Raw genomic sequence first — 20,639 nt, 5'->3', positions numbered from 1 at the left:
AATGAAGAATTACTTATTTTTTTTGGTAGTGTTGGTTTAAGGGGGGAATGTTGGCTAAGAGTGAGCTCCCTGATGCTCCCCAATCAGTGCAATGAAAGCAAAGTTCAAGGCATTTGGCCCAAAAGGAAAATACACTGCAGTGCAGTAAAATAGTTATGAAAACATTCAGATCCTGGTGAACATTTTTGGAACTCACTGGAAACACTGCTAGTACCTAAGAATAGGAGAAGGGTCATAAAAATAAGGATCGTAGGCCAGTAAATTTAATGTTTGGAGCATGTGAAACACCACAGGCATCCTGAAGGAGGGAATGAAGAAGCATCTCAAGAAGTATAAAAGGCATGGTTTAATGGAAAGGTAATGATGGCAAACTCATTTGACTGTTTCAAGGAAATAATGGACCTGATGTATAAGGAGAACTCTGTAAACATTATGGAAGTAATTTTAACCTAACTCACCCTGTGGGAAACCAAGTATAATTTCACCCTCTGTCTGATTTTACTTTTCATTGAGGTTTTTTGGCGATGTTGGTTGAGAGAAGAATGCTGATCAGGATATGAGCAGAATTTTATGCTCTTCTTCAAATAGCACCAAGAGATCTTTTATGCCTTCCTGCGCAAGCAGACAGAGCCTCGGCTTACCATCTCATCAAAAAGATAGCAACTCTTATAATGCAGCATTTCTTCAGTACTGCCCTGAAATGCTAGGCCCAGATTAGCCATTCAAATCCATTGTGTGGGTTAAATCCACAACCTTCTCAGAGGCAAGAGTGCTACCAACTAAGCCAAGCAGAGAGAAGGCATGAAATTGCATGAAGAGGGAGTGAAGTTGTACCAACAGCTGCATCAGAATGAAAAAAGAAAAGCAGCAAGTCGGCTCAGAAGCCAACACTTGTTACATTGTGCACAGATTTGGAAATGGGGACAGAGGTGAAGCAGAGTTTGTTAATAAAACCAAACTGGGAGGCAGGGGCTACAAATAACATGGCACAAATGGTGGAAACACAGAGGGATCTGGATGGAGTAGAGCATTGGAATACAAGCAGCAGATGTTCAGCCATGGATCAATGCAAAGTGAAGAGACCAGGGAAACAGAATAAGCAGTGGAAATATAAGGTGAATGGGAGTACAGGGCACACATTGGAAAGAACCTGGAGGTACTGATGGTTAGCTCAGCAAAACAATCAGCGCATGTACGACAAGGAGCACAGCCTGGGGGTCAGAATGTGAGCACCTTGGAGTAATAGTGAATTTGTGGATAATCTCACTTGTAGTATTGTGTATAATTCTTGTCATTGTATTGCAGCGGGGACACCCTTGGCTGAATTTTCAGGCCCCAAGATCGGGACCGGAGGCAGACGGGGCCTAAAAATATCAGCAATGGCTGATGTGTCTGTTTGCCAATGCCATTCCCGGCGCTGACTATGTTTACCAGAGCAGGTGAGGGCTGGATCGATATCCCGCCACATCCCCCATTAAGGCCAATTAAAGTGCTTGCTGAGTTCATTCAGAGCTCGTTGATTGGGGAAGGTGGGGTGTTGAGAGTTTCACGGGGGTGCACACACTGTCTGGGGCAGACCAGGTGAAAGATGACAGGTATAGAGTGGGGAACCAGTCATGGCCACCCCAAGGAATTACCCCGGACCCATCAAAGTTTCACTGACGCACAGGGGGATCCATACATTGATAGACAGGTGTCTGGCAGCGTGGGCAGTGAATGCTCAGGCAATGTAAGGGGGTCGTCGCTTTCCTGGAGTCATGGGGGCAGAAAAGCAGGGGGAAAGGCAGCAAAGGACAACTGAACAAACACCTAAGAAGAAAGGCAGTAGCTGGCAATAGGTGCAGGACTCAAATTTTAGACCCAGTGGCAATGAGGGGCAACACCTGCACAGGAAGGGCGAAGCCCTGGGTATCAGGACAGGACAGAAGAATGAGGGGCTGGAAGGACAAGGGGGACATACCCTCTGCATAGGATCTACTGACAAAGACGGAGTTACCTGGAGATCACCAAAACCCAGTGACGCAGGAGACTGCAACTTTCCAGGCAGATGGTCACAGAATCTGTGCCCTCATCGCCAAAGACCTTGTACATGGCAGCACTAGTCGCCATGCCCTACCAGTCGCTGTCAAAAGTCACTGTGACCTTGAATTTCCTCGCTTCTGGCTTCTTCCAAGGATCAGCTGCCGACCTTAGTGATATGTCATAAATGACTGCACACAACTGCATCTCGTAGATGACAAATCTGGACAGCATAATTGCTTCATGACAGATGAGGCCTCTCAGGCACAGAGCACATTGGGCTTCACTGCCATTGCTGGATTCCCCCAGGTGCAGGGCATCAGTGATGTGGCCATTAAGGCACCCAGTGACTGACCAGTCTCATTCATGAACATTAAGGGCTTCCACTCCCTTAAAGGTCAGCTAGTCTGTGACCACAACAAGAGCTTTCTCCATGCGTGCACTCATTTTCCTGGCAGCTGCCATGACTCCTTCTTCCTCCGCCAGTCCAAACTGCCGCAAAGTCCATGGATGGATCCTAGAGGACCCCAGATAAAGGTGGTACAACCAATGCCACCTGCCCACCACTGAGTAGATGTGATTCTGGTGCCTGGACCAGTTGGGTGGCACCCTCCAATATCCTCCTGCAAGTGTCTTTGTCATTGTGGTGATCTGCTGCGCTCTCCATAACATGGCCCTACAGAGAGGTGTGGACCTTGAGGATGGTGGGGCCCTGGAACCACATAGCTCATTGGAGGAAGAGGATGAGCAGGAGGAGAGAGGAGAAGGAGGAAGTGGAGGCTAAGGAGGATGTAGAACACAGAGGTGCTCCAGCTGCACAGGGAGGTGGCTGGGCATGGCATGTGGTGCAAATTTCTTGGCAGGATGCCATGAATGTCAGGGATCATCTGATCCAGGAATGTTTCAGCTGAGCCCCTCTAACCCAGGATGTAGGGTATGCTATGGATGTCAGCTGAGGTAACTGTGATAACGCATCCATGCAAGACACAGCCTGAAACATCTTATCGCTCACCGTTGATGGACCCTCGATTTCCTTCACTGCCTTTATACCACTCTCCTTATCATGTCAGCAATAAAAAAAGGTCTCAGACATCTGGCTGAAAGTATATTTATTTATACAGTGCGAAGACATGGATGTAGTGCTCAAATAGTAAGAAGACACCATAGTGACCCACCCAGTTACACGGCAGTCACTCCTATGTGGTGCTCCCCTTGTGACCTCAGAGGAGGTGGAGGCAGCCTGCTCTCTTGTCTGTGCTGGTGGTTAAGATGCATTTGACGGTTGTCCTGGTCATGGAGGTGCTAGTGGGACATCTCCAGATTCTGCTGGACCTACATCATTGCAGTGGCAGCCTCCATCACTTGGCCTTTCAGCACTGGTGCTCCCACTGTCACAGAAGCCAAGGATGAAGAAGGCACCCCATGATGGGTGGCACACTCATCCTCCCCTGTGATATCCTCAGCCCTGGCTGGACTAACCGGAAGCCTGGAGGAGGACACATGGTGGGGCGCAACTGGCATCCACTCCAAACTTCTCTGTGCCACCAGTGCACTGCTCCTGCATCCACTCAAAGTGATGCCACAGATGGCTCTCCATAAGGTTGGCCACTCTCTCAATGGAGGAGCTCTTGAGATCAAAACCTTGAACCATGATGGTGCACATGAGCTGGATGGACTCCTCCATTCTCAGCCCAAATCCCTGCATTACGTCAGTGAACTCCAACATATGGGAGCACATCTCCTGCTGCTGTTCCAGGTAGAGTCTCCTTTTTTGCGACTCCTGAGGCCCTACATCTGTGCCCAGCTGAGCAGGGCTTTGTCTGTTCTCCCTCCTCTGAGCCTCTGGCTCCTCCTCCTGCCCCCTAGTACTTTGCTCCTCACCCAGTGAGGCACTCTCTAATTGCACGTGAGGACCATTGAGCTTAGAGTATATGTGCTGGTGGACGGTACGTTTGTAAGGTGTGATGGTGCGTGTTCTGTTTCAAGCTCCTCCTCCTGGGCCACTGCCTGGGAGGGAGAGGGTCTCTGTGGATGGATGGCTGCATCTGTTGGGAGACACAGGAAAAGATAGTGAAAGCTAACCTTGGAGAGCAGAAGCCTCTGCCGCGAAGAGGATTCCCAATGTAACTCAGTGTTCGGCATGCTGTTGGATGCAATGGAGTCCAATGCACCCCATCAATTAGCACAGTGCCCCCTAAAATCACCATCGGCATCATGGCTGCCCATTTCGCCAGGGCCAACTTCTCCTGGCCAGCAATTTCTATTGCTCGATCCTTCATGGGAGTAATAACATAAAAGTAGGGAACACATACTTCCATTTGGGCCCACTCCCTTGCATTGCGTGCCTGTTTTCCCAACAAAGTTAAAAGAGAGCAAGATCTTCATACTGCAGTCATGTATGGCCAATGGCAGCTGCTCCGATTCATTACCAGCTGCATATCTCAGTGGTTACAGGTACTCAGCGGCACTACAGCTCTGAGCCATTCTGAGGGGTGAGGAGATGGCCTGGGCACACACCCTTCCCATGTTCAGCAACAGCATGTGCCTTGAGGCTCCTCAGCTCGTGTGCCTGTTGGAGGGTGAATACCCACAGACCTGTCCTGAGAATTGGGGAAAGCATTCATGTCAGAGCATATGAGGTCATTGAAGCTTTTCCAGCACTGGATCCAAAATGTACGTGTTACACTTCAGCCACTCACAGTCACTGCTTTGTCCTGCCAGGCCTGCTTCATTTGTACAGGAGGCCTCCTCCTCCCACCCTCAGGGAAGAGGACCTCCCCCCTCTTGCTCACAGCCTCCAACATTGCCTCTAGGTCAGCATCAATTAACCTGGGCGCAGCCCTGCTCCGGGTTCTAAGCCTCCGACTCTCCAGGGACATTTTCAAAAGGTCAGCAAATTGATTTAACCAGCAGACACAATAATGGTTGCCACGGTGTGTTTACATAGGCCCACACTTTAGAAGTCCGACCTCCATTCCCGCCCCTGCTAACTGGACGCGAACCCATCTCCACATCAATTAAGGGATTGCCCCCGTTAATAGCGTAGTTATTTCCACTTCACCCCTTCCTCCCCCACCCCAGGGCAGGTTCATGAACCGAAAATCCAGCCCCCTTACTTTGAAAGGTCAATTAAACTGATACTGGGAGTTGAACACCTGAAGTACAGTACAGACTAAGGATGTTAGTAGTCTTTACATTGGAGAAAAGGTGGCCCAAAGGAAACCATAACAAAGCTTTTAAGATTCCTACAGGCAGCAGTATGGCACATTAAATAGATTTGGATTAGGTAATAAACAGCAGAATTTCGATCCTGAGATGTGTTATGTTACTGCCTTGAAACACAGGTAAAATCTATATTATATATACAATATGAGCTTGTGCAGCCAGTAATAGTCTGTTTTCAGTAAAACTCTTATTGTAATGGTGAGAATCATGGGAGACATAATGGATCACAGGTTCTACAATGGAATCACTATTTGAACAGTATTTGAATAGTATACTGTTGTACCATATAATTCTAACTGCAGTGATAACTAATTTCATCTTTGCTCATGTTGAATGGGAATAATACAGCCTATATTTATTGCACTTGTTACAATCCCATTAGGGACCGATAACTTTTAAAAAGAAAAAGTCCAGTTCCTAGTTACTACTAAAAGAATTACGCCATAAGATTTCAAGTTTTAAACAAAAATTTTATTGTACAAGAGTTAAACAAAGCAAAACACTACTAACGTAACACTACAATTTGGAAACAGTTACATTTTAAACTTAAAATCTTAACAGAAGATGAAGATAAATACTTTAAACTCTAAATGTCAACAAAACATTCCTGTTTGACTGATGCTATACATTACAGGATCTTGACAGTTTGTTCATTTCTCCTAGGACCAATCCAAAGTGGACCACAGTTCTTGGGATTTCACTTTGATTTCCTTAATTTCTCAGCTGTCTGCTGAGGTATCAGATCTCCAACGGATTCTCCCGCTAGGCAAATCCTCCAGGTCACTTCCAACACCTCCCGAATCTAGACAACCCAGCTTGAGCACGGGCCTGCCTCCAAACAGAAACACCCCTGATTCCTGATGGCCTTTTGCTCCTGAGCCCAGCTGCTTTCAAAGCCGACCGCTTTCTCGATGACCAACAGCCTGTTTGAAGCCAACATCTTTCCAAAGGCCAACTGCTTGTCTGTCAGCAAGCACACAGATCAAAACACAAACAGGCATCCCCTGCATCATCTACCTCCAGAACAATGTGGCACACGTGGGATGTCCCAGATAGCAATTTAAGCTAATTACCTCCAACTCCTAAAACATCTCTGATTTCTGATAGCAATATCAATTATTCATGTGGGTAACAATGACAGAGAAATCTCTTCCAGACTTTCTGGTTCCAACTGTCAACTAAATGAGCCTACCTGCTGTTTTATGGCTCTCACCTCTCTAGCTCTGTCTCTGTAAGCACTCAGGGAGAGATTTTTGAATTTTAACTCTTGGGTGGTCTGCAACCTTTTGAACTTCTTACAGCTATACATTTAATTCCCCAAAACTAAAAGTGACCTCTAAAATATTAATACAAATCATGAACCAGGGTGATTGTAACACACTACATTAACACATCTTGTGTTGTTCCCACAGTTGGTAAATTCATTTTCATGTATGATTACCATTTCAAAAAAACCTAGAAATCAATCAGTTAATTTTATCTTAGTTTTATTTTTTTGTTCAAGCTTATTTTTTCTGCTACCTAGGTTATCCAAATTGCCATCACCTTTTGCTGATATTTTAGATCTTTACAGGCAATTGTAGCTACTGCAATAAAAGCTTTCATGGCAGGACCATGTCACAAAAGGAGAAAGGGAAACATTTTTGTAAGGCATGTGTCAATGGATTTTCGCCATGCTATTTTATACAAATTGTTAATACATCTGAAAGTGAGCTCTGATACCACTGTGCAAAATGGATAGTTTGCAGCAACAGAATCCAGAAATTAAACTTCACCTGTAATTTTCTACATTCATCCCCTGAAGTAATTGACTCATGCTGCAATATTGCACTTAGCTTCAAAGCTTTAATATAATTAAACATTCCAATATGCTTCACAGAGGTAAGTACGTCCTGCTTTCCAATGCCTTTTCCAATTTGTTATTCTCAATCCTAGACAGTGAGTGCTGGCAGGCTATTTCATCGCCAAGCCTAATTCTCTTTTCACTAATGTCCACAGATACTTTCTAGCAGTGATCATTAGACCGCACTCAAAGGTGCACTGATGTCCCCCCTCCATCACTGAATATCAGGGCAATTGTACTACTTTACAGCTGTCCCAGCTGAGGTCAGTTAATTCAGGGTGGACAAGGGATCAAACTTAACTTCCTGGATTTTGTAGTCAGTGGGGACTGAACGACACCAGCCATTCATTACACTTAGCCACAGGCTTTCTATAGGCTTTTGCACTGGATTTTGACTAGAAAATCATTTCCATGCAACACCCTCTACAGGGGATCTGGGACCTGTGTGAACTGCACAAGCAACTGATCCCTCCTTAACCAATCAAATTGAAGAATCCTTACTGAGGCACAAGGGGGTTAATTTAATGCAAGGTTGAAAACAGGCACTAAATGGGTGCTGTGCTAAGAAAGACCGGTTAGAAAATCTGGATTTAGCATGCAATTTTGGGGCTAACTGACAGTTACCTTGATTCAAATGTACCTGCAGGCTCTACAACATGTTTAGCACTCAAACACTAAGTAGAAGCAATTTTCCTGGATTGGTATATAAGGCGTGGAGTGCGCTATTTGGCAGACAAGCAAATGATGAAGGGACCAAGAGAAAGGGCTCACCAGTTCTCATATACAGCCCTAGAGGTCCTGGTGGAGCAGGTCCAGAAGGGGAGTGATGTCCTGTACCCACAAGGGAGGGAGGAATCCATTGAGGCAGCTAATGCAGAACATGTGGAAGATGATCAACCAGGCGACAAAAACCGGGAGCCCTGGCCCAAGCATATGGCGCCACAGCTGCAAGAAATATAACAACTTGACATGACTGGTCAAGGTAAAATCCTACCTCACAAACACATAACTCAGTAACTGCACCACCAGCATCACAACGTCAACACACTGAATCCACCATCTGCACTAGCATTCACACATCCTACGCTATCGCATCCTTCACACCTCAGACACATCTCACAGCTCTTCAACCATGTGAGGCATCACAGACAAGCACGACTGCCAGTACACTCATTCACATTCACCATTCTTCTCTTCAAGAACATGACAGCACATAGAAATTGGCAGCAGGGCGTGAATGGGGAGGGGAAGCAAGCCTGCATGAAATCACTCCCATTGAGAAGGGGGAGCTGGGCACGATCGGGAGGGGAGTGGGAAACGCAATGGTAGAGACAGAACAGAAGATATATCACTAGAAGATATGTGGACACTCCACCTTCCTTACAAATCTACAACAGCTCCTGATCCCAAATCCACCAAACTATTCCTGCCCCCAAGCTCCATATAGTCTTATCACACACATCACCTATAGTAGTCACATGCACCTTATCGCTGCAGGCTCATAGTGGGACACAATAGGTACAGCAGCCATGCCAGGTGAAAGTGACACAAGAAGTGCCACCTTGCCAGATGTGGCGAGGTTCAAGGTCGCATACTAGTTCTGCTGGAGTCAGATGAGGCCATTGCAGGGTCAGAAAAAGGCTGATGGGTCTATCAAATCAAATGCTTTGTGCAATGGCCCCCCTGAAAGCTTATGGGTGGTGACCAGCGAGATGGAGGAGTCTGCGTCGTCTTTGGCTTGTGTCTTGACACAGAGGCTGGAACCCATCCTCTCCAGCATGGAGAGGCTGGCCAATTCCATCCAGCAACCTGTGGCACTCAACACTATGCAGTATCTGGTAACTGAGGTTGCACCTTCCACTGCAGTCATTGCAGTTTCCATAAAATGACACATTGCACAATGGAATCCCAAACAGCTTCCATTGCACTACTAGCAACTTCCACGGAACGGCAAAGTGCTGCAATGGAAGCTCAGGCAACTGCCAGAATGGCTCTGGCTCCTCGGTTGATCTGTCATCCAGAAGATCACTGGGCTGGCTGAAGAGATGCCCTGAGGTAGTGGCATGGGAATCACGGAGCAGGAACCCAGTGGCTTCTCTGGATAGCAGCATTCCTGCTCCCTCCTTTGGCTCCACTTCACAAGCGGCCCAGACTGCTCATGCCCACGCTGAGATGGTGCAGCCTGAGGCAGGGCCAACACAGCCCATAGCCTCTCAGGCTATCACAGGAGGACATCGGAACTGCCCTCTTCAGATTCTCAGCAGCCATCCATCTCACCTATCGCTACCATTGGGATTGCACTGTGTTGAAGCACCAGAGTAGGCAAGATAATTTATAGGATTACACTAGGGATAGGCACCAGGGTTAATAGTTTAATAAAAGCAAAATACTGCGGATGCTAGAATCACTCAGCAGGTCTGGCAGCATCTGTGGAAAGAGAAGCAGAGTTAACGTTTCGGGTCAGTGACCCTTCTTCGGAACTGACAAGTATAAGAAAAGTCACAGATTATAAGCATTGGGGAGACCAAGCGCAGACTGGGTGACCGCTTTGCGGAACATCTCCGCTCAGTCCGCAAGCAGGACCCTGAGCTTCCGGTTGCTTGCCATTTCAACACTCCCCCCTGCTCTCATGCTCACATCTCTGTCCTGGGATTGCTGCAGTGTTCCAGTGAACATCAACGCAAGCTCGAGGAACAGCATCTCATCTACCGATTAGGCACACTACAGCCTGCCGGACTGAACATTGAGTTCAATAATTTCAGAGCATGACAGCCCCCCATTTTACTTTCATTTTTAGTTATTTTTTCTTCCTTTTTTCTACATTCTTTTTTACATTTTTTACAATCTTTTTTTGCATTTATTTCATTTCATCTTAGTTTGTTCAGTTTGCTTACCCACTGTTTTTTTCAGGTTTGCACTTGCTGCTGTTCAATATTCAGTGTATTTACACCTAATCTGTACTAATGCTTTGTCTTTCAACACACCATTAACATATTGTTTGCCTTTGCTCTGTGACCTTTTGGTCAGCTATGTGGCCTGGTCCAATCTACATCTCCTCCTTTGTTATCTCTTGCCCCACCCCCACCTCACTTGTTTATAATCTGTGACTTTTCTTATACTTGTCAGTTCCGAAGAAGGGTCACTGACCCGAAACGTTAACTCTGCTTCTCTTTCCACAGATGCTGCCAGACCTGCTGAGTGATTCCAGTATTTCTTGTTTTTATTATTAATAGTTTAATAGCTGTTAGTTGCATCATGTTTTCATTCTTGCTTTCACTGCAGATAAAGTGAGATTATGATAACTGGGTAGTGGTGAAACTGGTGGCCTTTTTTCTTGTGGTCATCATGGGAAAGGGTTTCAAAGAATTTAGATCAGATGATGGACTTCCTGATGGATCCTCAGCCATGGAAGGGAAAGCAGTGCTCAGAAGTCTGACAGTGGAGGACATCTCTCAAAAGCGCTCTTCAATTAGATGCCGGCAAGTGTCCTTTCCCAGAAGTGTGTTAGAACTCAGATAGCCAGGCAGTAAAGTATTGAACAAGCTGTTATTTTCTAAGACACGCATTACATCTCCTGCACCTTCAACCAGCCTCCCCTCTTCAGCCTGCTCGGATATATATGAGCGCAGGTGAGTCCCCAATTATTACCCACCACCTGAATATAATTAACCCACAACTGATAAGCAATTAACAGAATCTTAGAATCATAGAATGGTTACGGCACAAAAGGCAGCCATTCAGCCCATTGTGTCTATGCTGACACTGCAAGAGCAACTCACCTACTCTGCCTTTTCCCTGCAAATTCTTTTTCTTCAGATATTTATCCAGTTCTCTTTTGAAGGCCTCGATTGAATCTGCCTCCATCACGCTCTCAGGCAGTGCATTCCCGTTCCTAAGATCTCACTGCATAAAAAAAGTTTTTCCTCATGTCACTGTTGCTTCTTTTGCCAATTACCTTAAATTGTGTCCTCTGGTTCTAGATTCTTCGGCCAATAGGAACAGTTTCTCCCCATCTACTCTATCCAGACACCTCATGATTTTAGACCCAGCTTCTCCAACCTATTCATGTAACTAAAGTTCGTCATCCTTGGAACCACTCTCGTGAATCTTTTCTGCACCCTTTCTAATGCCTTAACATCCTTCTGAAAGTCTGGTGGCCAGAACTGGATACAATATCCCAGTTGAGGTCAAATCAGGGTTTTATACAGGTTTATCATAAATTCCTTGTTTTTGTACTCTATGCCCCAATTTCTAAAGCCCAGGATCTCAACCTGCCCTGCCATCTTCAATGATTTGTGCACATATACCAACCTCCTCCCCCTCCCCCCCCCCCCACCGGGTCCCTCTGCTCCTGCACCCCCTTTAGAATTGTACCCTTTAATTTATATTGCCTCTCCTTGTTGTTCCTACCAAAATGAATAATTTCACACTTCTCTGCAATAAGTTTCATCTGCCACTTGTCCGCCCATTCCACCGTTCTGTCTGTCATTGCAGGCTGTCTACCTGGAAACCCTGTGGTGCTCCACCTGGTCCCCCTCCACTTCCTCTCCTCCTCCTTTTCTGGGTCTTGAGCTTGACCCTCTGCCACAACTGTTGGTGGTACTGACTGGTGTCTCATGATTGCCAGATTGTGCGCCATGCAGCAAGTCACCACGAATCTGCAGACCTTCTTAGCTCAACACTGCCCTGACCAGTCAAGGCATCCAAACCTCTGCCGAGGACTCTCAATGGTCTGCTCAGTGGTTGAGTGGCTCTCATCGTACAAGTACTCAGCTGGAGTCTGGGATCTCTCAGGGAGCCATGAGCCATAGAATGAGAGGATATCCACTGGCACCTAGAAGCCAGCCATGCATTTTGCATTGCAGCTCAAAGGTCTGTGGGATAGGTGACTGCCTTATTATAGACACAGCTCCCTGAATACAGCATTTGCATGCATGATGCACTGCTGGCATTTGTATATGAGATGCACAATAGGGAATGGAATCCATTCCTGTTCCTGAACATCTCCAAATCCAAATGAGGGCTTGCATGACCAAATGTGTGCAATCAATCAATGGTTGTCTGGTTCATGGGGAATCCCGTAATCCAGTTGCATCCTAGATCTCTCTGGTCTTCTCTGGCAATAGGGAGTGATATATAGTCATTCCTCAAAGTGTACAGAGACGCCGTGACCTCGCTTATACAAAGGTGCACAGCGGATTGTGATGTGTGACTGATATCACCTGCGGCAGCGTGTGTTTCCAGTAGCATAAAAATGAAGTGCTATTGTGATCTTGACTTCCAAAGGCAATGCAGTCCTGGCTCTGCTGCAGGGTCTGAATCTTCATTATACAAGGCTACAGTTCTTTGTGACCACCTCCTCTCTTGCAATAGCCTCCTCATACACTGGTTTTGGGCATGTGAATGTAGGACCCAGGATGGTTAGGGCCTCCTGCCCTCCTCTCTTGGCAGTAGCTGGTGCTGTTCTGTCTGGCCACATCTCCAGCTCCCATTCCTCATACATACCTAAGCAGGCTCCTAGCAAGATGCCTATGGCCAACCACTCCATTTCTGCTGGTGACTCCTACAAGGTGTTCAATAAGGTAGAGTAGCACAGCACTCACTCGTTTTAGGTAAAGTCCTGAGAGAATTTCCAGGGAAAATGTTAACAGAATGTTGGCAGCATTGGCAGTCCCAGAAAGTCTCCTGATTTGTCTTAAAAGTCCTCTTGAAACGCAGTGTAGTCAGTCCATCTTCAGCAGCAAGTGAATAATGAAAGCTGAACTTGACTTTAAGTAGCGCTCAAAATCCTGTGATGACTTGTTTACTCCTGCTCAGCTGGTCACTGTTAGAAGAGGTCATTAACGTTATCCAACAAAATGCTGTGCAGATTCTTTAATGAGCACTAGCAAGCAATTTGTCAGTAAGCCATTCCTAGCCTGCACTTCAACTCCTTTACAAAGATGGCATCCTGCGCTAAATATGGGCTAAACTGGAGTTGCAGCTTAAGACCTCACCTTGAGGCTTTTTAGGACCTAAAGTTTCTGGGGAAAATTGCCCCCTCAGAGTCTGAATGAATAAGTATCAGTTAGTTAATTCAATGCCAAATCATGTACAGAAAACAAAAAAGGGGGGAAGAAAGATGTGATTAAGAGAGATAAAAGAGACAAAGAAAAAGCTTTAAAAAAAATTTTCAATGTTCAAAAATAATAAAAATCTGAAGGATTGAGAATCCACACTTGTAAAAGTTAATTTTCAAAGCCAGTGAGGTTGTTTGGCAGTAATTAAGACATACCATAATTTGCTTACACTAAAATGGACAAGCCGTTACTTTTTCTAGCGAGATTAGTGAGTATTCATCACATAAGTACTGTAATCTCATGCCCTTCCATATATTTGAATAGCGAGTCTCTTGGCAAGATACTGTTTAGTGCATTTTCTGCAGGAACAGCGTAACACATACAGAAACTTCCTGATTTCTGAGTTTAACTAGACACGTACAGTTGCCGGATGTTGCTGTCCAATTTACACTTTAATAACAGTGAGCGTTGATAGCTTCATCATTGTTTTTGCCAGAAAATCTGGGTCAATTTCTATTCCATTTGGATCAGTTTTCACTAGCGCAGTACTAAGGAAAGGAATTGCAGTTTTCAAATACATTGTCAACAATGTTGCATTCTACCTTTAAACAGATTGCATTTAAACTTACATTTTTATTACCATCAGTAACTAAACAGCGCATAGCAGTGCAGTGTCATTGAATAAGAGGCATTAGGACTGACTTCAACATTTCCTCTGAAGACAAATTTAATAAAATGTTTTTGAAGAAATGACTATAGATATTGCACAGATAATTGTGTGTACACACACATATATAACATACATATAGGGAACATAATGCATAAAGATTTTCAGGAGGCGGGTTGCTATAAATATTCAGGTGCAAGGCATAAAATTAAAAAGTACCAGCATAAATAGAAAGTTTGTTGGCGGACAGGAAACAAAGGTTTAATGGTAATGGATATTTCTCAAGTTGGAGAAAGGTTGGAAACAGTATACTTCAGGGGTCAGTGCTGGACCACTTCTGTTCTTGATTCATCGATGACATGAACTCGGGCATGGGGAACATATCATGATTTGATGACACAAAAAGGGTTTGCTAAACAGTGAAGCAAACTATAAAAGACTACAGAATAACAATAGGCAGGTTTGTAGAATGAGTAATAAAAGCAAAATACTGCAGATGCTGGAAATCTGAAACAAAAACAAAAAGTGCTGGAAATACTCAGCAGGTCTGGCAGCATCTGTGGAGAGAGAAGCAAAGCTAACGTTTCAGGTCTGTGACATTTCATCAGAACGTAGAATGAGTAGGCAGGTATCATATGAAATTAAATTTGGAGAACTGTGAGGTAATGCATTTTGGGGAAAAAAAACAAGGAATGGCAGTATGTCGTCAATGGAAATATACCAAAAGGTATGGGTGAACAGAGAGACCCAGGGGGTTTAAATATATAATTCCTTAAAAATGCATGATAAGGTAGATAAGACTATAAAAAGTTCAGTCCTTTTTAAGTTTAAAATAGGAGCATAAAGTACAGGAGCAATGAAGTAGTGTTAAATTTCTACAAGGCAGTAGTTATGTCACAGTTGGACTATGGTATGTAGTTTTGGCACCGAATTTAGAAAAGCTTTAAAGCCTGAGGAAGTCTACAGCATAGATTCACCAGCATGATGGGGAGCGCTAGTTATAAGGAGATACTAACATCATTGCCTCTGGAGCAAAGAAAACTAAAAGGAGATTTGGTAGACATTTTTAAATTATGAAGGGTTTTGATAGGATAAGCAGAGAAAGGCTATGTCCTCTGATTGGGAAGTCAATGTTGAGGGGCCATTAATTTAAAATTGTCACTGAGAGTGGAGAGAGTGGTCAGGGAGATTTATTTACACAATCTGTTGAAGCACGAAATGCTTTGCACAGCGAGTAGTTGAGGTAGATATCATCGCATCTTTTAAGGCCAAAGTGGATAAATATTTGAAGCAGATGATAATCCAGGCTTATGGGAAGGGAGTAGGACAGTGGATTTAGTTTTGGATTTCTCTAGCAAACAGCTAATGCAGATTCAATGAAACCAAATGGACTCCTCTGTAACGTAAACTTCTATGGCTCCACAACATTATAGGTACTACAGCTCACTGTACAATGCTTTGTGCCACCCACAGCAATTTACCTATCTATATTTAATATACTTATGCATTATTAAAAGACTAATCCAAAAAAAGTTTTAAAATTCATTTGTTTGTATTTTGTAATAGTTCAATGGCCATCCCATGTATTAGGATGGGTCCAACCACTGAGCTTTGTTTTTAAATTGCTCCAAATTGACACAATGGTATGAGTATACTTGTCATTAAGGCCAGCACTTTCCACTTCAATGGTAAGTACGAAGGACATTTTATTGTAATCTTACTAGATGAAAAGGTGTAAAAGATACCAACTTTTAGAAAAATCATTCATTGCCATAATTGGCGCTGAAGTCAAAAACACTTGGGGGTAGAGTTTGAGCTTTGGGTAAAACCAGAGAAACAGGCACAGTTTTGAATTTTTTTTTCTTATGCGTTTTCACTCAAGCACATTTACATATCACCAAATGCAGACTCGACCATGCACCAGCATAATCAGGCAGCAGCATAAGCATAATTTTTAAAAATAAAAAATATTCCTTGATATACTTATGAATGGTAACAAAGTGCAGTTTGATTAACATGGCTGAAAATGGATTTATCCGAACAAGTGTAATTTTTTTACATTTGTTCATGGGATGTAAGCATCACTGGCTGTGTCAGTTTTTATTACCCATCCCTAATTGGCCTTGAGAAGGTGGTGGACAGCTTCTTTCTTGAACTGCTGCAGTCCTTGGGGTACACCAATAGTGCTGTTAGGAAGGGAGTTCCAGGATTTTGACCCAGTGACAGCGAAGGAATGGCGACATAGTTCCACGTCAGGATGGTGTGTGGCTTGGAGGGGAACTTGCAGATGATGGTGTTCCCATGCATCTGCAGCCCTTGTCTTTCTAATGGGTAGAGGTTGTGGGTTTGGAAGGTGCTGTACAGACTGCTGCCACTGTGCGTCGGTGGTGGAGGGAGTGAATGTTGAAGGTGGTGGATGGGGTGCCAATCCAGCGGGCTGCTTTGTCCTGGATGGTGACAAGCTTCTTCTATGTTGTTGGAGCTTCATCCATCCAGGCAAGTGGAGACTATTCCATCACATTTCTGACTTGTGCTTTGTAGATGGTGGACAGGCTTTGGGGAGGCAGGAGATGAGTTACTCGCCACAGAATTCCCAGCCTCTGACCTGCTCTCGTAGCCACAGTATTTATGTGGCTGGTCCAGTTCAGTTTCTGGTCAATGGTAATCCCCAGGATGTTGATGGTGGAGGAGTCAGCAATGGTAATGCCATTGGACATCAAAAGGAGATGGTTAGAATCTCTCTTGTTTGAGATGGTCATTGCTGGGCACTTGTGTGGTGCGAATGTTATCTTGCCACTTATCAGCCCAAGCCTGGATGTTATCCAGGTCTTGTTGCATCTGGACACAGGCTGCTTTAGTAACTGAGGAGTCGCGAATGGTGATGAACATTGTGCAATCATCAGCAAACATCCCAACTTCTGACCTTATGATTGAAGGAAGGTCATTGATGAAGCAGCTGAAGATGGTTGGGCCTAGGACACTACCCTGAGGAACTCCTGCAGTGGTGTCCTGGAGCTCAGATGATTGACGTCCAACAACCACAACCATCTTCCTTTGTGCTAGGTATGACTCCAACCAGCGAAGAGTTTTCCCCTGATTCTCACTGACTCCAGTTTTGCTAAGGCTCCTTGATGCCATACTTGTTCAAATACTGCCTTGATGACAAGGGCAGTCACTCTCACCTCACCTCTGGAGTTCAGCTCTATCGTCCACATCTGAACCAAGGCTGTAATGAGGTCAGGAACTGACTGGCCCTGACGGAACCAAACTGAGCATCAGTGAGTAGGCTATTGCCGAGCAAGTGCCACTCGATGGCACTGTCGACGACACTTTCCATCACCTTGCTGATGATCAAGTAGACTGATAGGGCGGTAATTGGCCGGGTTGGATCTGTCCTGCCTTTTATGGAGAGGACATACCTGGGCAATGTTCCACATTGCCAGGTAGATGCCAGTGTTGTAGCTGTAGCTTGGCTAGGGGCGCAGCTAGTTCTGGAGCACAAGTCTTCAATACTATTGCCAGAATGTTGTCAGGGCCCATAGCCTTTGCAGCATCCAGTGCCTTCAGCCGTTTCTTGATATCAAATGGAGCAAATCAGTGTCAATTCAACACGTGAGTAACCTGATTTTAAATGACTGAAAATGACTTTAAAAAAAAAAGATACAGAACCATTTTCTAGTTACATTGGGTACAATAGTCACTTTCTTCATTAATTAGAAAGTAAATTTCATTCAAAAGATTTTAAAATGCTGCTAATATCTTTGCACCCAAAGGAACCAGCTTAACATTCGGAGCCTCCTTGAAGGCCCACACACAAACAAGAACAATTAGCGAAGACTCGTAATGGTGACTAATTCATCTTGGGGCGTGGTCAGTTTTATGGGCAGGGTCTGCTTCTAACATGATGCTTTTTAAACTTGCGCAAAAGATTGCAGAAACTCAAGTTCCTCTGAACGTAACTTGCGCTTGAAGTCGCAGAATATTTTGCATCGATTTCAGCCAAATTACACCTAAAAAAAACCAGAAACAAACGGAATCTCCAGGCACTGGTACCCAGCAAACATTTAAGCATCCTATATCATTCAGAAAGTAGTGACCACAGGATTAAGGCAACTGTTTTATTTAGATATCCAAGAAAGGTGCTGTATTATAATAATTAAAATGGTAAATTTAAATTACACTTTTGATGAGGGATTGCTATATAAGAAAATATTCCCAATCCTGATTTTTAGAGATTTCTCTGGTGTATTACTTTTGGGTTTATAGCTCACTTAAGTCTACATACTGCTTAAAAGTAGTCACAGGATTTAAGTGACCTGGCAATTAATGTCCAAAGAAAATGCAGTTAGATTCCACTGTAGTCAAGAATATAAAAACAGTAACACAGCTTTGGCAGTTTCTTGCTGACCTGCTCATATCAGTTCATTCTGAAAATGTACATCCACAAAATGTTACCAAATTGGTAAAAGAATAAAACAGCTGGTGATTGAACTTGTCAGTGGAACAGATCCACATATTTACTTCCAAACATTTATGATCATGATTTGACTATCACTAGTATATTTCGTGATACTTTAACCTTGTTCCCAAAACGTCCACACACTAGATTTCAAAATTTAAAAATATTGAAACACATCAGCTGATATCTTTAATTGATTTTAAATGAACTATGAGCTAATCGTGGCAGAAACATGAAGAAATAAATTACTCTGATTATTTTTTTAAAAAATATTTCCTCTCTAATCATTCTCGAGCTGGGAGGGCTTCCAGGCCTTCACCGAAGCTGTTTTATAACAGGCTGCTAAGGTGTTGCATGAGTGAGCCACAGGTTGAGTAATCCTCTTGTTAGTCCCTTCAATCAGTGAGGCACTTATTACTTGACAGATCCACCGAGATTCAACTCATTGTGGGGTAAGAGCAGGAGAGAACCCAACTTCACGGTACAGTAAGTTAGCAAATTAACAGTGGCGACTCACAAAAAATCTCAAATTTATAACTAAAGAATCGATTGTCTCTAAAAATTACAGTTATTTAACATATCAAACACTAGACCAAAGGTTTCTAATTTAAAGGGGGGAGGGGGAATACTTGGACCAAAATAATTTTGATAATGACCAAAAACATTGAAATGGTATTTGTATCCTCTGCTTTACACAATTTGGTGAGCGCCAAAAACTTCAGGAAAACTTTCTTTGCTGATGATCTACGTTTCCAAAGGTATTTAAGAACAATAATTTAAAACTCACACTTGTACAAACCCCAGACCAAACTCAAATTTGATTTTCCTTTTTACAGTAGATTGAGACGAAAGAGATTCGTGGCATATTACACACAACAAAAAAGCTGGCAGGTGGCATTTAATTTGAAATTTAACCGGCACTTGACACCGAAATCCATTTCATTTTAGAAACGAATTTAAAACTAAGGAATTAAGAAACGTCAGCAAAGGCTTCCTGACACCTTTTCAGAAACCGCACGTGGAAATGCTATAAATAAAACCCAAGTAAAATGTCAATATTTACGTCTGCCACATCAGGTCCCGCTTATTTTATCAATTTAAACAAAAGCGCGAATCGTCCCCAAGGCAGAGTGCGCAGATAAATCACTAAATTTTGCTCCAAAAATACCGCACCAGTTCGTCGAAAGGAGAAAAGTAGCGTCATTTTACTTGGAAAACATATGGCAAACATATTTACATCGGGCAAAAATATTCCAAGCTCTTTTATTTCGCGACATTTTTAAGGATCAATGATCACAAAAACATGGGAAACACCTTAAACGGCATTAGTACAATAATGTTAGCAATCACCCCCCAAAACCCCCCTCCAAACAACTGGGGACCGCTCAGAAAGGCGAATATTTACACAATGACAAACAGCTTCTGTCACCCAAAGAGGAGAAAAGCGTCTAGAGCACCGCCTTCTTCCTCAGGCCTCGCTTCTTGTAAAACTGTCCCCACAGTCAATCGGCTGTGCAGCTCCTCGCCTCCCGCCAACACCCAAACCCAGCAACTAAAGCACAAAAAGAGGACAAAGAGAGAGGGGGGGAAAGCGGCCTTTTACCTGCCATGAAACCAGTCTTTGCACGCATCGCATTCAATCATAAATCGAGTTACGTCGTAAGGTAACCGACAGATGCAGTAGACTGGTACAGTCGCCATGTTAGCTGGCTCCAGAATGAGAGCAAAGCGCCTTCTTCCCGCACACAACAATTCTTGCAAATGTTTCCTCTTCCCTCTCTGTGTTTCTGCGATGCGGGCTGCAAGTTCGAGTTTGGTAATTTTTTTTCTTGTTTCTTTTCTTTGCCCCCCCCCCCCTCCCAACACACACACACAACCTTCCTCCTGAAGTTGCTCACATCGTATCTAAGCTGCGGCTCCGGGCACAATGCGCTCTCCCTCTGCTGCCGCCTGACAGTTGCATACTGTACGGAGCAGACTGTATCCTTTCATTGCTAAATTACGTCAGGCAGTCGCTGGCTTGCTGGCTCCGAGAGCTTCAATACTATTGTAACCAGCGCATGGACATTGAGCAACCAGCTACCGCACCCCCCCCCCCCCCCTCCCCGCTACAATGTAACAACAGCCTGCTTCAGCAACTCCCCATCAAACTTCAAAGGGAAAAATAGGGACAGCAAAGCGCACCTTTTTGCCTTAAAAGTTGTACGTGAATGTGTAACTGTATTTGCACTACACATACACCCACAATCCCTGGCCCTCTCTATAAAGTGTTACTTATTGCAGGCTACAGAAAAAAGAAAAATGTCTAAAAAAAATAAAGTCCGGAGGAAAATGAATAAAAAAAGGAAATAAGTTATGTGCAAAAGA

General features: G+C 44.1%; 1 protein-coding gene across 4 annotated transcripts in view; it reads right to left on the bottom strand.

Moving 5' to 3' along the window:
* The window catches only part of phf2 (PHD finger protein 2), a 128,006-nt gene extending 107,678 nt beyond the window's left edge, over positions 1-20,328 (bottom strand). For 2 of the 4 annotated variants that reach the window (XM_068051766.1, XM_068051768.1), the window contains exon 1: positions 19,876-20,328. In XM_068051766.1, the coding sequence (XP_067907867.1) occupies positions 19,876-19,973 (98 nt within the window). In that variant the 5' untranslated portion in view covers positions 19,974-20,328. The remainder of the gene's footprint in view (positions 1-19,875) is intronic. The other 2 variants (XM_068051767.1, XM_068051769.1) reach the window with 1 other exon arrangement.
* Between the last annotated feature and the right edge of the window lie 311 nt (positions 20,329-20,639).

Source organism: Heterodontus francisci, chromosome 19 (assembly GCF_036365525.1).
Source record: "Heterodontus francisci isolate sHetFra1 chromosome 19, sHetFra1.hap1, whole genome shotgun sequence".
In the NCBI taxonomy this organism is placed as follows: Eukaryota; Metazoa; Chordata; class Chondrichthyes; order Heterodontiformes; family Heterodontidae; genus Heterodontus; species Heterodontus francisci.
The sequence above is the reverse complement of the archived record's forward strand: the minus strand, read 5'-3'. Positions and strand labels throughout refer to the sequence as shown.